Genomic DNA, 15,039 nt, shown 5'->3' with positions numbered 1-15,039 from the left:
TATTTCACTTGTGTACCTTGAGTGTTTCCCTTTCTATAAGTCACTTTGGATAAAAGTGTCAGCTAAATGACTACATTTAAATGTAAATGTATCAGGTGATTTTTTTTTTTTTTTTTGCTGAAAAAAATTAGAATGCAGTGACTCTGATCTGGTGGAATCCTCTCCCTTCCACACCCATCTAGAAGTGACAGCTGTGGATTTGGGGGCTGGACGTGGTTTCATCTTCGCCTTAGGCCATAGGTAGGCAACCTGCGGCCCTTTAGCTCCTCTCTAGTGGCTCCCTGGCTTTCTCTAAAAATGGAAGTTATAAAATTTCTAACAGTTTCATTTAGTTGTTAAGCTTCAAGCTGTCCCAATAGTTAGTGGAAATACTATACTGTACAGTACAGCATATATGCGAGTATGGTGAGTATACCATATGCCTGAAGCTAATGAAGATAGAGGTGTTTAAACTGATTTCTTTTAAATGGTTCTGATATCTTTGCAGCCCCAGACAGATTTAAATTTTTATTTCTGGTAAAAAAAAAAAAATTGACCCCTACCTTAGGCCACAAACCATCCCTGGATTCACATTTGTAAAAAATATCCCAAATTATGGCAGCCCAATTAATATACCTTGCCTGGTATACAGAAAAGGCTTGTTCAAGACAAGTTCTCAGTTGCAAAAAACTAAATTGTTTTACTTTTTACTTGGAATGGAATGGAGTCCAGACTTCCAAAACTAGTCAAGTCAAAACAATGGTGCAGTAAAGGTACAACTTTTTAATCACACAAGTAGTGGAGGACAAAAGGGTGGTGTTTTATTCAGAATACACAATAAGACACATAAGTGTTTCACAAGGTTCACTCTGAACAACTAATTTACAGCCTTATATTTTCTGCCATCTACTGGGCATTGTAGATACCACAATTCCATTTACCACCCGTGCGTTTTTTTGTAGGTCACGGGGTCAATGTGTTTTATGGTATTTAGAAATTATTTGTGTTTAACTTCTTTTTGCATAGATGCATTAAAAGAAAATGCGTTTTGAGGTAATTCAATTTGTGACTGGCTTATTATTGGACAATATACAACATAGTGGCTTTGTTGTTGAAAATGGAACCCCTGGGTAACCTACTTAGGAGATTCGCATGTTTGCAAGGACAGATTCATATATCCTTGTATTTTCGGCAGCCATTTTGTACATGTAGTTGATCTGTTGGGTTACTCGATCCCTTAGCGTAGAGCAAAAGAAGATCAAAGAAACCATAGGTAGGCTATTTTAATTCCACCAGAGCTGCAAGTAGATGCTTTGGACATTTAAATAATGTTTGGATCATTACGATTAAAAACATTGTAGCCTGCCTAGGCTGTGTCGTTCTGATGTGTCCATCTCTCGTCATGGCGCCAATGAGAACAAAGAGGAGGCGTTCACCGAGTTTTAAAAAGATGCAGCAATAAACCGATTGGTGAAGTTATATTGATTATGCAAGTAACTCTGACCAATCCTTATGCAGCATTGTACCATATTATGGTAATTAGTATGACGTATACCAGAAAGCAGCCCCGTCAACCAATGTCGTGGCTGAAAAATGAACTGACCGCCTACTAACGCAAAACAGGCGGGGTTTAGCAAAGGGGTTTGGCCTGGAGTTAACATGGTGGCTCAGTAATCGTGTTGTGGCTACAGACTATTACCGAGTGGACTGTGCAAGCTAAACACTTTCTCTCTCTGTATTTTTTATATCCTTGACCTCTACATTTTTTAACCAAATCAGAAATGGATTTCAAGAAGAGAATAGAGAAAGAAGTTGGGAGTCGGAAGCCGGAAGAGGTATGGGATTTGGACTATTTATTCAGAAACATTTTATGATGCTAGCTAATGTTAGCCTGTGACTGCTGATGTTTGGCAACTTGGTTTCCAAACCAGCCTTGAAGAAGAAGTCCATAGAAATTGTGAACGACATTGAGTGCAAAGTTGTATCTTTAAGCTAGAATTAAGCATGCAGTGAAATGTAGTCTAATACAGTTACAGTACACACGAATTTAGTATTCATTCTGATTAGCTAGTTCTTCAAATAAAGATGGTCCCAAGTCTTCAAGCATTTGAGTCGGAGCCACGAAAAAACGCGGTTATCTTCCTTGGCTAGCTTAGCTGGTTAGCTTGCTTCCTTTTAAAACCAAGTTGGAGACACAGAAAGTAACAACGCTATAACGGTACTCGGATGCGTTAGTTTGCTGAATTGTGGATAAACAGGGTGTACCGAATAGTTGGCTTCATAACTTAGCGCAGCGCGTGTAGTATTGTTTGTGAACTTGCTGGCTGAACCAGTCCCAGCGCAACCGGAGGGCGCGTTATTCAGCCATCCAACGTCATTTAGCTTGCTAACCTCTCCCTAGTTAACCGGCTAACGTAAATATATTCATTCATTCCATGCAAGGAAGCTTACACATAATTAAAGGTCTTTAGTTTGATTAACATCTTCGTCTTGTTGACTCTGAATGTTTTTGTTATACCACCTTCGATAATCAAGACGAAATGAGACACGCGTCTTAACCATGGCTAGTTCCCTCCCAGACTGTTTTGCCGCTCACTCACTTGGTCCTCAAGATAACGCCACGCAGTAGTTACAACTTTCATGCAGCAGGTGCGTTTGTAAACATTACAACGCCTATTCACTATTAGCGTTGGGTACATACGGCAATCACAGTTCCTTGACGCTGCAGCATCTTTTGTCTCGTTTCAAAGCCCACAAACAAGCGGGTTTCCGTCATGCAGTTGTAGTAGCGCAGGTGTGTGAAGTTCAAAGTAAACTTAATGTTCTGTTGGTCTGGTTATGTAATGATGTGATCAACTGCTATATTCTTATATGAATGTATCTTTATAGGAGGTTAAACTCGTTGCTTTTGCTGGAATATGTATGACCAAGGAGCGGGTAGACACTATTCCTGTTATTGTTATTTAAGTGTGTGGAAGGTGATGTATTCAGTTTGCAATATTTTGATATCCGAAGTATAAGTTTGAGTTCAATAGCAAATCCAACTTCACCCGTCTCCAGAGCTCCCAAAGAAAGATTCGAATTAGCTGAACTAATGTATGGCTCTTCCTATCAACTTTGTTTCTTATTTACTTGTTTTTTTTTTTTTAGTTAGAGGACAGCTCGACAAAAGTGTATTGAAAAGTGCATTAAAGTGAAATAGACACCTTTAATACCTTTAAATAAGAATACGTCTGAATAAATTGCTTCCACAGGTGTTTGAGCTTGTTGTGGACAACAGCCGTTCTAGCGATGGACAGATAGTGGGCCTCTCTGATGAATACAAGGAGCTGGAGTTTCTGAGTATGGTGAACGCTGGACTGACCTCCCTGGCCAAACTGCCATCGCTGCCGAAGCTTCGCAAGGTGAGTTTGAATGACATGGTTTTGTGTCAAAAAAACAGCCTTAAACAAACTTAAGTGAAACTTCCAGAGTTGCACAGGGCAATAATCTACTGTCAGTTAAAGGAGAATTCCTGCAATTTTTTTCACATAGATTTCTGTTTCTCGAGGTCACCGAGTACAGGGGGAAAAAACGAAAACGATCAGATCAATCTAACTCGAGTTCCTGCAGCCAACAGCTAGAGCTGCAGGCAGCTACAGTGCTACATTCTGGGGGCATGAACATGAGGGCTCACGGACATGCCCTCAGAGTGTAGCGCTTTAACTGCCTGGCGCCTCTAGCTATTGGCTGCAACAACTCAAGCTGGGTAGAACCGATTGTTTTCATTTGTTTCGTACAGACAGTATTCGGTAACCTCGAGAAACAGATTTATGTAAAAAATTGCCAGAATTCTCCTGTAGTAGTTATTCGATTAATTTCCTTTGATCATCATGTTATGTGAATGTGTTTACAACGTCACGTTGAACGGAAATGTTTCCTTGTTAGATGTGTTCAACTGCAAACATATCCACGTAATTTACTCCTCACTTTGCCTACTCCATACAGCTGGACATCAGTGATAATGGCATCTCAGGGGGTCTGGAGACCTTGTCAGAGAAATGTCCCAATCTGACCTATCTGGTTTTGAGTGGAAACGGCATCAAGGAGACCAGCGCGATGGAAGCACTGGTATGTTGTGCAGAAGGATTTGGTCTAACTGCTCTGCCTCTGAGCACATTTCCTTTGGATTCAGCTAGGCACAGAGGAAAAGCTGACCCTGAGATTGTCACTGGAAAAATGCAGTTCAACATAACGCTTCCCTGCGTCATCAAAGATCTGCATACTTCCTTGGTTTATGTGGCAGTGTAGCCAGTACAGTTAGCTGCACTGTTCTACATATCCAACGGCTGCTCTGGTGGTGTCAGTATTATACAATATGGATGTATATTTTCTTTCAAATGTAGTAAACAACTGCATTTAAAACCTTTGTTTACAAGAAAGATGTGTGTGCTATACTTCTAAAATGACTGGGTAAGACTTTAATGTAACTGTTTAAATTTCACCATTGGTTACGCACCTTGAAAATCGGAAATGAACGAAGAGTCCCCAGACCCATTCTCAATCTCTGTACAGATTAGTGGCAGTGTAGTGTCCTGTGTAGTCTTTTCAGCATTTCAAACTTTGACCTTTGATTTGTTACGTATGAAACTTCAACAAACCGTATATTTGTCTCTGCTTCCTGCAGCAAAACCTGAAGAGTTTGAAGAGGCTGGACCTGTTTAATTGTGACGTCACCTCGCAGGACGACTACAGAGAGAACATCTTTGAGCTCCTGCCTCAGCTTACGTTCCTGGATGGTTTCGACCAGGATGACAATGAAGGTGTGTTGAGGTGAAAGTCTGGTAGAGTGCTTTTGTGCACATCCCACCTGCAGCTCTGGAAAAAATTAAGAGACCTCTGCGCATTTTTCTGATGTCATCCCAGAGTTGCTGAGTGATATTCGAATGAGTTTATGGGCATATTCAAAATTAAGAGACCACTGCAAATTTAAATATGACCGTCAACTCAACAACCGGAGGATGACATCAGAAAAATGTGCAGTGGTCTCTTTAATTTTTTCCAGAGCTGTATATTAAAGCCAGGTGCAGGACAAAGTATACGATAAGGTAAAAACAAGTTAATGTCTGCACACCGATGTAGCTCCCAGAGTTTAATTAAAAGAAAAAAGCAACGTTTCGACCCAACAGGGTCTTGTCTGATCCACAACCTGTGGAGACTAACCTAACCAGTCTACCATAACTGAGTTTGTCTCATGAAGTGCTTTATTGATGTAGCTCCATTTCTGGTCTGGAGCTGTATGCAAGGAAAGGAATGTTTACCTTTTTAGTTTCTTCAGTCAAATGAAAAGTGTAGACCTACAGGTTGAAATGAAGTCACGGTGTTCTCATGATATTGATAGGCTTATTTGAAAAAAGCTATTAGTCATATTAAACAGTTATGTTTCATTCTGTGTTAAATTGTATTGATGGTACTTTTGAGTCTCTCTGTATTGAAGCTTTAACATAATAAGTAATAAAGGTTGAATTTTATGAAGTTCTATAAGCTCAATTAGTCCAGGTAGATGGAAAACTAAAGGGCTTTGCACACTAAAGTCTGTATTTCCCCTTTTTTGGTCTGTGCAAAACAGACTGCAATAGGAAACCATATTCACTACATTGATGGGGAAAAAAAAAAACACAGGCTATCGAACAACTTGTTCCGATAACTTTTTTGACAGACGAAACTTTCTGAGTACAAACATGATTGACACCACATGAAGTCGTGTTTTTTTGTTTGTATGTTTTTTTCAGTCGTGTGACAATTTTAGACAAGAAAATACTCTGGATGAAATGGGCATAAATCATGTGATTGCACATCAAGTGTAGATCACCTAGATGTTGTGGTGAGCGAAACTGAAGATGGTGTGAACATAGTATAATTTTTTTTTTTGTCTGGTTTTTAGACGAGGATGAGGATGGTGGTGCCCCTGGAGATGACGATGACGAGGATGATGAGGATGAGGACGAAGATGACGAGGGCTCGGAGGGTGATGAGGTGGGCCTGTCCTACCTCATGAAGGATGGGATTCAGGTAAGCAGTGGTTATTTTATGTGTCCTTTGTGCAGAAACTCTATATGGAGAAAAATATGCTTTGAACATTCCTTGGTTAATGCAAAATGCCATTGACAGGACGAGGAAGACGATGATGACTATGTAGAAGAGGAAGAGGAGGACGATGTAGATGGTGAAGGTGAGGGGTTTTTTTTTTTTATTTATTTTTTAAGTTTGTGCTTTAGAACTGCATCTTTTTTTCACAGTTTTGTGATCTTTAATTTTCCATGTTGAAATGCTTATGCTCAAGTCATGTGTCTGAAAAGAAATGCACTGTTCTGACATGACAAGGTTCTCTCCTCCATATTTTTAGTTTTCACCATTCATAAGTTTTGACTAATTGTTCAAGTGTTGCTAAAGCTAAATCTAAAGCTGAGCCGTGTGATTGGTCTCCTTCAGATGAGGACGGAGCCGTGGCCCATGGGGAGAAACGGAAACGGGACCAAGAAGACGAAGGTGATGATGACGAGGATGACGACTAAAGCACTGACCTGTGAAGCCAAGCTGCCGTGTCCCAGAACTAAGCTGTAGAAGAGAAACGTGAAATGGTCTTTTTCTATATATTTTTGTTTGTTTGTTTTTCATTTTCCTTTGTATATCATAGGCATCACTGTAGTATGTAAGGTGTTTTTTTTTTTTTTTTTTTTTTTTTTTTTTTTTTTTTTTCTGCATCGGCCATTCAAAAAGGTCAGAATTTTTAGTGTTGGCAGTTGCAAAGTGCATTCTGATTTCCAGATTGCTTCCCATGTTTTGGCACTTTTATGTAAAGTTTCATTCGTATGGTGGGCACCGTTTCTATCAAGTGAGTCAGATTGCTGTTTGTAGACGATGCTCTACATGTCCTTTTGTAGAGTTGGATGGGCTCCTCATCTAAAAGACTTTTTGCCATCCTTGTGACTTCCTAAGAACCCATATATTCTTACAGTGTTGAAATCCACCTGTGTGTGTGTGTGTGTGTGTGTGTGTGTGTGTGTTCTCCTGTCTGGGTTTTTTATTTTGTTTTTTTCACCCAAAAGAATGAAATGTTGCTAACCAGGAAATCTGTATTTATATAAGGTTAAAGTATCCCTGCGTTGAATTACATTTTTGCCCAGAGTCAGTTTACCATGTGTTCCCTCCAGGAATTCCTGTAAAGTTATTCATCCTCCATTACTGTATAGGAGTCAACCTAACAATCATGTTTTAATTTGTCGGATAGAGGATTTTAAAATTATTTTTTTTTCTAAACTAACTGTACTGCTTGTTTGTGAGGCGCGTTATGTTTTGTGGCATCAAAGAGTTAAGCAAGTCCTCGGAGATCCAACACCCTCTCCCTCCTTTCTCCCCCAAGGCTCAGCGCTCAACAATTTCTGATGAGATGTCAGATCTCTTAGAACACTCAGGTGGACCAAACTTTGGAGGCTTTCAGTATATCTCCAGGACTATAATCGATCATCTCACTCTTTGTTACTGAATTTACTACGCTCACTATTCTTCAGACAAAAACAAATGCCTTCTGTTGTTTTTCCTTTTTGCATTCCCTTTCTAGAATGAACATTTTAAAACTTGTTTCTATGACTGTAAATAGGTACCCTACGATTCTGTCGTGTGTAGTTCATTTTATTAATTGATTTTGTCTTTTTAAAACATGCAATATCTCTTGTCCTTTTTCTTTTTGTTTTTGAATAAATGCAAAGCACAGGTCAGGATAAGATTCAGATCCATTCAATATAGTTTTTATTTTTATGTCCTCTGCTGTTGAGAAGGCTGTGTTTGGAGTTTGTGTGCTGTAATCTTCTAAAGAGTTTTTTTAAATAAATAAAAAAATAATTAATTCAACCAGTGTATTACTAGTTTTTGTGTGATTCTACCATTCTTTCAATTATTACCACTTCATCAGCTTTCAACTTTAATTCACATAGATATATTCAATTGAAGTCTTTTCCAAGTCTGACAACCCAAAACCGATGAAGCCAATATTATGTAAGATGCAATGACATGCTGCTTGTGCTGGAACAAACCCCCACCCCTCAACTCCAAGTTGGGAACTCATTCCTATGTTTGTATAGCAACTTGGGTGCGCCACTTGCCCATGTAGCCTATGATGTTATGTCTCCACTAGATGGAGTCAAAGATTTTCATAACTATTGGTTGTGTACAGTTGGCAGTTGTATGTTGGTGAGGCAACCACTTCTGTAGACCTGTCCCTTTTACTGACTGCGGAAGGAAAGACTTTCTCAAGCACCTCGCAGAAAGGGCATTTGCTTAATCTGTATAACTGAGGAGAAGAGATGGAAACAGTTATGATAAAAAGATTATACAACATGTAAACAAAGGCCTATAGGGGGAAACATTTTGGAAAGGACTGTGTGATCTGTTACAGTTTTTCTTCAATCAGCAATCATTCATTATCCATAAGAGATGCCATGTCTGTTCTGTGTTGCTATTGCAAGTATGGATCTAATGCACATTTTGACAAAGTACTCTATTGCCTATTTGGTGAAGAAAACAGTACAAAAGGCTTTTACTGTAGGTTTATTTCGATGAAAAATGACAAGTTGTAGTTCAATGAAATTTGTCTTGCCTAGGTGTTTACTGTAGGTCTTACATCTCAATGACAGTTACATCTTGGGAGGAATGAATAAATAATTTTTTATTCAGTATATTTTGTCTTATCACAGTTTTCTCTGATACCAGAAAAATGAGAAAGAAATGGAACAGACATAGCAAAAATGCTCATTTTGAGAACTATATTTTGCATTTTGTTGTCCAGTGTGTAAAGATTGAATGAAATCACACAGTGATTTGACGACAGCATGTGTTGTTTGAAGGCAAGATTTGCTTTTGTTGCATGTTTTAAATGTTTTGAGGGAGTAACAGCCTTTTGCAAGCAAAATGTATCATTTTGGCCCGAGTGCTTTTGTTCAGACACAGGTGTTAACTGATTTGAGAATGTGATGTCAGAGTTGACACAAGTATCAAAACGATCGAGAAAAACTGTTAATTAAAGTCTGCTTCTACACAGACTCACTGTTTGTTAGTGATGCACAGGCACGCAGTTGACAGATGAAGTCCCAACGGTACAGACTGGGCATTTTGATTTACAGGTGCCAATAATGCCCAGCAGTGATGCTGCTACATATGTCATTGGTTCAGACCAGAGAGAGCCACACACACACACACCTTTTTTGGTAGACCTCAGCCATTCGCTCAGTGGCGAATCCCACCGGAGGGATCATAACTCATCTTGACATTTGAGTGCATTCCAGGGCCACAACGGCCCTGTGTCATGTGTCATGTCCGAGTGCAACATCTGCTAACCCCTCTGCCCAGCTGAGTTGAGTGGCCACGGGTGCCCCAGCTGGAGACAGGAAACAGACCCCTGCTCTGTGACTCACCCCGGGACCACAGATACAGAGGCCACCGACACATGACACACACATGCTCTGTGCTCCAGACCATTGATGGACACTGTGGTATGCTCGATGTCTGCACGTGACGTTCGCCCCACTGTTCTGGGCCTTTCGCTCCGGGCTAGTGGAGTTATGATGCGGTCTGGACAGCAGTGGACATAAAGTGTTGCACATTATGGGTCCTCAGATCAGAGAGTCCTTAGTCCTTATGGAGGGAGGGGGCGGGGGGGTACATGTCTGAATATGCTCTTTGTCTGAAAGCTGTGTGAAACGTTGCCCATGAGTCATGACTGGACAGTGCTTTAAAAAAAAAAAAAAAAATTCTTGACATGCTGACTTCTACATGGAACAAACAGCTTGTTTATCACAAAGAAACTATCCAGCTGTTGCTGACTGATATCTATTAGATTAACTGCTTTAAAAATCATCAAAGGGTTGTGCCTCTTTTTGGATCGATTAAAGTTTATCATATTCCACATACTTGGAACTGAGGCATAACGGGTCACTGAACTGATCTGGATGTAAGTATCTACTGTGGATTTGGGCTCGATTGTTGATCTCCCAGCTTTATCTTCAGAATGACTGCTGACATCAAACAAACAAATGAGTTCAGTGTTTTGCATGGAGCACCAGAGACCTTTTGCACGCCCTGACCCTGACGAATGGAACACTGGGCAGGGCAGACTGCTGAGGTCTCTCTGTGGCTTTAGTGGCCCCTGCAGGTCCCTCAACTGCTTGTGTGTGTGTGTGTGTGTGTGTGTGTGTGTGTGTGTGTGTGTGTGTGTGTGTGTGTGTGTGTGTGTGTGTGTGTGCGTGTGTGTGTGTGTGTGTGTGTGTGTGTGTGTGCATGTGTGCGTGTGCGTGTGCGTGTGCGTGTGCGTGTGTGTGTGTGTGTGTGTGTGTGTGTGTGTGTTCGTGTGTGTGTGCGTGTGTGCGCGTGTGTGTGTGTGCGTGTGTGTGCGCGCGTGTGTCTGTGTATGTGCGTATGTGTGTGCGTATGTGTGTGCGCGTGTGCGTGTGTGTGTGCGTGTGTGCGCGCGTGTGTGTGCGTGCGTGTGTGTGCGAGTGTGTGTGTGCGAGTGTATGTGTGATGTGAGGTCATTTCTACTGTGGTATGGCTCATTGGTGGGGTCCCTCGCTGTGGGAGAGGAGGGAGGAGGGCCACTGAGCCCATTACGTCTTATGAAAGTGAGCCACACCAGCACACAGCAACAGGGCTGCCTTTCTGCACCCTGGATCATCTCTGTCAACAGCACTCACACACACACACACACACACACATGCATCCTCTGCACACATTCACATGTGGTTGTATGTGGTCACACTCATACACACAGGCACTCACGTGTGCTGCACATGCATGTGGCAGGAAGATCAAACAAGTCACATATGGAATGGATCAGAGAATGGAAATATAGATAAATATCTATTCCTGTGTGTGTGTGTGTGTGTGTGTGTGTCTGTACATTTTAGTCTCTCTTCCTTCCTCTTATGATTTCCCAGTCCAGATACATGCGTAAGTGGTTGTCTTTATGGACACTGTTTATTTATCAAGAACTGGCCTGCATGTGCAATCTGATAGTTTCTCTATTGTTTTTTGCTGTAAGATGTAACAGGCACAGGCACACTTACACATACAGACAAAATTACTCACAAGGCAGCAGACCCATTAAGCACTGTTATATTTAATTTATGGTCTTGAGCATCTTCACCATAACTGTTTTCGACCCTGACTCTTGGTTGACCATATGTGGCTCACTTTGTCAAATGAATCATAAATAATGACTTGTTCATCAAGTTATTCTCCTGCTGTTCCCCCACACCATCCCTGCCTGCACTCACACCTCACCTCCCCCCACCAATTAACCCCCACCCCTCTTCTCCCCTCGACTCCTCTCCTCCCCTCCTCCCGTTAGCTCCCACCTCCCCACCTCCCCCATCCATGTGTCCCAGCCAGCAAATCAGAGTGCGTTGCTGGCCCCATGCCTTATATGGTAAGTCTGTGCTGTGCTGTGTTGTGAGAAGGGGAAGGTTTTGTAAGAGTGCTTTGCGTTTGCTAGTGGCTGAGGGCCCTTTTGTTGTTTTCTTAATGTCTGCCAGGCTGTGTACACTTTGCTAACTCTCCATCTCCTCCACACATGCTCGCAAGCTGGTGGAGGTGGTAGGACTCTCCCTCGCCAAGACAAGGTGGAATTAACCTTCCCACATTTCAGCCAGCACATGTGAGATTAAAGTCTTTGCCAGTGCTTTGTCTGGATGTGATACACAGTTGCAAGCATTTTGTTGTTTTAAATTTTCTTTGCTGTTTTTATTTTTTTTGGTTAGAGTGCTATGCCTTGATATCTGTAGCCTGTCTTGACTCTGCTGCTATAGGGAGTTTTTCAGCTGTCTCTCAAGTGTGACAAGCAGCTGACGCGGCGCAAAAGACTGAGGGCCCCCCAAAAAGAAAGCGAGTCAGCGGAATCCTCGTGCTCTGTGTGCTTATTCTGTCCACTCCAAGGCACAGGCCTGACGAGGGATACAAATGAGAGGGAAATTATTTTTGCCTGGCTGGAAAAACACCAATCGACAAAACTGGAGGCAGGTGTGTGTGTGAGTGTGTGCGTGTGTGTGTGTGTGTATGTGCTTGTGTGTCTGTTGAAACACTCCTCTCACACATCCCTGTTGCACTTGGATGATGTGTTATATAATGTCCCCAATACACACATTGTGTGATTCATGATGACACATGTGATTCATGACACGTGATCGTTGTGATAAACACACTTTCAGGCAGAACTTAGTGTCTTGCACCAACAGATGGCTTCAAGATGGGGACAGGGCCATGTCCGTTTGAGACAGGCCCATCTATGTATATGGCATGTCATCCTGTCGGACAGGGTATGTTTGTGTGTGTGTGTTTGTGTGTGTGTTTGTGTGTGAGAGAGAGAGAGAGAGAGAGAGAGAGAGAGAGAGAATGTGTCATGTCCATGGCCTGTGTCAAAACCTCTTCTATTCCCTCCTGCTGGTGCTTGTGGTGCTCCTGCTCATGCTGCTGTCCCCTGGTGCTGTGATGGGTCCTCTGGTGGGGGCGGACAGAACAAAAGGCCCAAAAACCTGGCAGCTGTGAGAGCCTTTTCCCCCTGGACCTCCAGCCTTAATCAGGCCTGTCTCTCTCCTCATGTACCACCCTTAAACACACACACACACACACACACACACACCAGCCTCACCCCCAGAGACCTACTCAAATCTCCAGGACAAAAACACACACCCCTGACAGCACTCGGCCGGCAGACGTCTGTGTGCATGCATATGTCTGTGTCAGTGTGTGTGTGTGTGTGTGTGTGTGTGTGTGTGTGTGTGTGTGTGTGTGTGTGAGAGGGGGTAGGGGGTGGGCTCACTGGATAGTCTCGCTGTGTGTGCACTGTTGTGATAAGTGTTCATGGCAACCAGATGCAGGCATCACTTCATCCTGATTGTACCAGGGAGACATTTCTAATGCAACAACCCCTCTGCCCCACCCCCCCTCAGATTAAAAACAAAACCTAATTCTCTTATATGGAGTCAAATGATACAATAGTGCAGGCTCCACATCTGACTCAAGCAAGTCATGACTAATCATTTTGACAACAAAAAGCACTCCACCAACAATACATTGCTCTGAATATGCAATATTTTACTGTTCAATGTGTACCAATACAGAATAGCACCTAACACTGTCTGCGTCTCAAACGCCTGAAGTCTTTGGGGTATATATATATATGTGTGTGTGTGTGTGTGTGTGTGTGTGTATGTGTGTGTGTGTGTTCATTTGATTTTTACAGTGCATCCAGGGATGAGTAAAACTGAAACCAAATTGGTGGTGTGCTGTCGGTGCATCACACGGAAGCACTAAAAATACCCCTGAAGAGAGAAGGCCAGTGTGTAGCTCACTTCAGTATGAAAGACCCACACCATAACAACAAGACTGAAAAACAGAGAACAGCATGGCCTCTCTGTAATGAGCTGCATAGCTTGCTGTCTTAAACAGAGTGCATACAGACCACATGGTGTAATTATAGAGATCCAGTTCAGTTTTACATTCTTCATTTATGTCTAAGATTGAGGGACAGACTCATAGCAGCCTGTGCAGTTATTACATAACTTCTTACAGAAACCACTGGCTGTTTTCTGTAACATATAGCAAAGATGACACTGAGATCATTTTCTTCTTTGTAAGGGAGTGTGTAACTATACTGCCTCTGGCTTTGAGGTCAGGGTTGAGTTTGTGTGACATTGTATGCACAGCAGTGTCATCTTTACCTACCTTATGGACCCTTTCAAGAGAGTTCCATTATCAGCATCATAGTTGGCCCCACAAGACTTCCTTTTTAACATTCCACATGTTATCTTAATGCAGAGGAAGTAGATTGGGGCCCAAATAGAACGTTCAAGCATTGTTTTTGTTTTTATTGTTGAAAGGGTCTATAAGGTTCTTAAAGTCAAAGTTAAAGTGATCCTCTTTCATGATGTGCTCAACTTTTGACATTTTATACATTCATGCCCATTCTATCATTCTCTCTCTTCTCTCATTCTCATTCTTCATATACATCTGATGTCTGTCTAGGTAAATGTGGTATTGCACTTCATTTAATGTCATAAAGCTTTGGATGCACATACAGTAATTGAAAAGCTGCATTTTCACTGCCCATTGTAGATAAAGAGGCTCCCTGTCTTCAGACAGTAGAACTCAGATGTTATCAGGAGATAAAGTGGCATCAGTCTTGTTTGCATATGATTGGGCCATGCTAGCTTACATGCTCTGCTCTTTCTTTCTGTGTGTATGTGTGTCAGAAACAAATACCCTGAGACAAATGACAAACAAAATTATTTTCATGTAGATTTGTCTGTTTTGCATGGTCCCATTTCCATATGAGAGAACAGCCCAGATGCTTGTTTTGTGTGTCGTCTGTGGTCAGACAGGGCTATTCATGGTACAAATACAAACCCAGAATAAATGTGTAGGGAAGTTTGTTTATAGACATAAGTCGTTACTCGTGTGTTTGACATTTCCTGAGTGCGTGCTCTTTCTCCCCATAGCTGTGAGTTATCTATATCTGTGCATTCTGTTCTGCTAATGAGTCCCATCGAGGGAAGGCTGTATACACACATACATTAGCTGCAGGAGCTCTCCTGTCAAACCTGGTGTCGGGTGAAGTGCTAACATCTGGAGTGTGATTGCCTGGGACGGTTCATCATCTGAGAAGGATAATTAGCTGCTGTGAACTATGGAAAGGGCCTCCAGATTAAATGAGATGTCTCCTCTTCTTTCTCTTTCCCCTCTAAAGATGTGTTTAGGTTTAGGTTAGGTTTATGTATTAAATAAAATCATCTCCATAGATTTTTACTGTTGACAATATAAACTTTGTCAGCATATTGGCTTGGTTACCCACTTTTAGATGGATGGAAGCTTAATAGATATCCCATATTAATGTTTTTCTTGTTTGGGATATGGTTTGATTTTAGATAAGACAACATGAAATACTGTTTCCTGTGCCTGTTCTGTGCTTCGTTCCAAACACCCCATCCTGGCCACAGGAATTCTCTGCGGTCTGTGGGACAGCATGCGCTGTGT

The 15,039-nt window shown here is 41.8% G+C and overlaps 1 protein-coding gene across 1 annotated transcript; it reads left to right on the top strand.

Annotated features, from left to right (window-relative positions):
- The first annotated feature begins 1,628 nt into the window (after positions 1-1,628).
- LOC121721183 (acidic leucine-rich nuclear phosphoprotein 32 family member E-like) lies at positions 1,629-7,869 on the top strand. The gene is made up of 7 exons (XM_042107898.1): positions 1,629-1,814; positions 3,234-3,383; positions 3,967-4,089; positions 4,646-4,781; positions 5,903-6,030; positions 6,130-6,190; positions 6,451-7,869. Exons 1-7 carry the CDS (start codon positions 1,761-1,763, stop codon positions 6,531-6,533), a joined length of 735 nt encoding a protein of 244 aa, XP_041963832.1. The 5' UTR covers positions 1,629-1,760; the 3' UTR covers positions 6,534-7,869.
- Positions 7,870-15,039: the final 7,170 nt, after the last annotated feature.

This window comes from Alosa sapidissima, chromosome 10 (assembly GCF_018492685.1).
Source record: "Alosa sapidissima isolate fAloSap1 chromosome 10, fAloSap1.pri, whole genome shotgun sequence".
Lineage (NCBI taxonomy): Eukaryota > Metazoa > Chordata > Actinopteri > Clupeiformes > Clupeidae > Alosa > Alosa sapidissima.
Note: the sequence above shows the minus strand (reverse complement) of the source record. Positions and strands in the feature narration are given on the sequence as shown.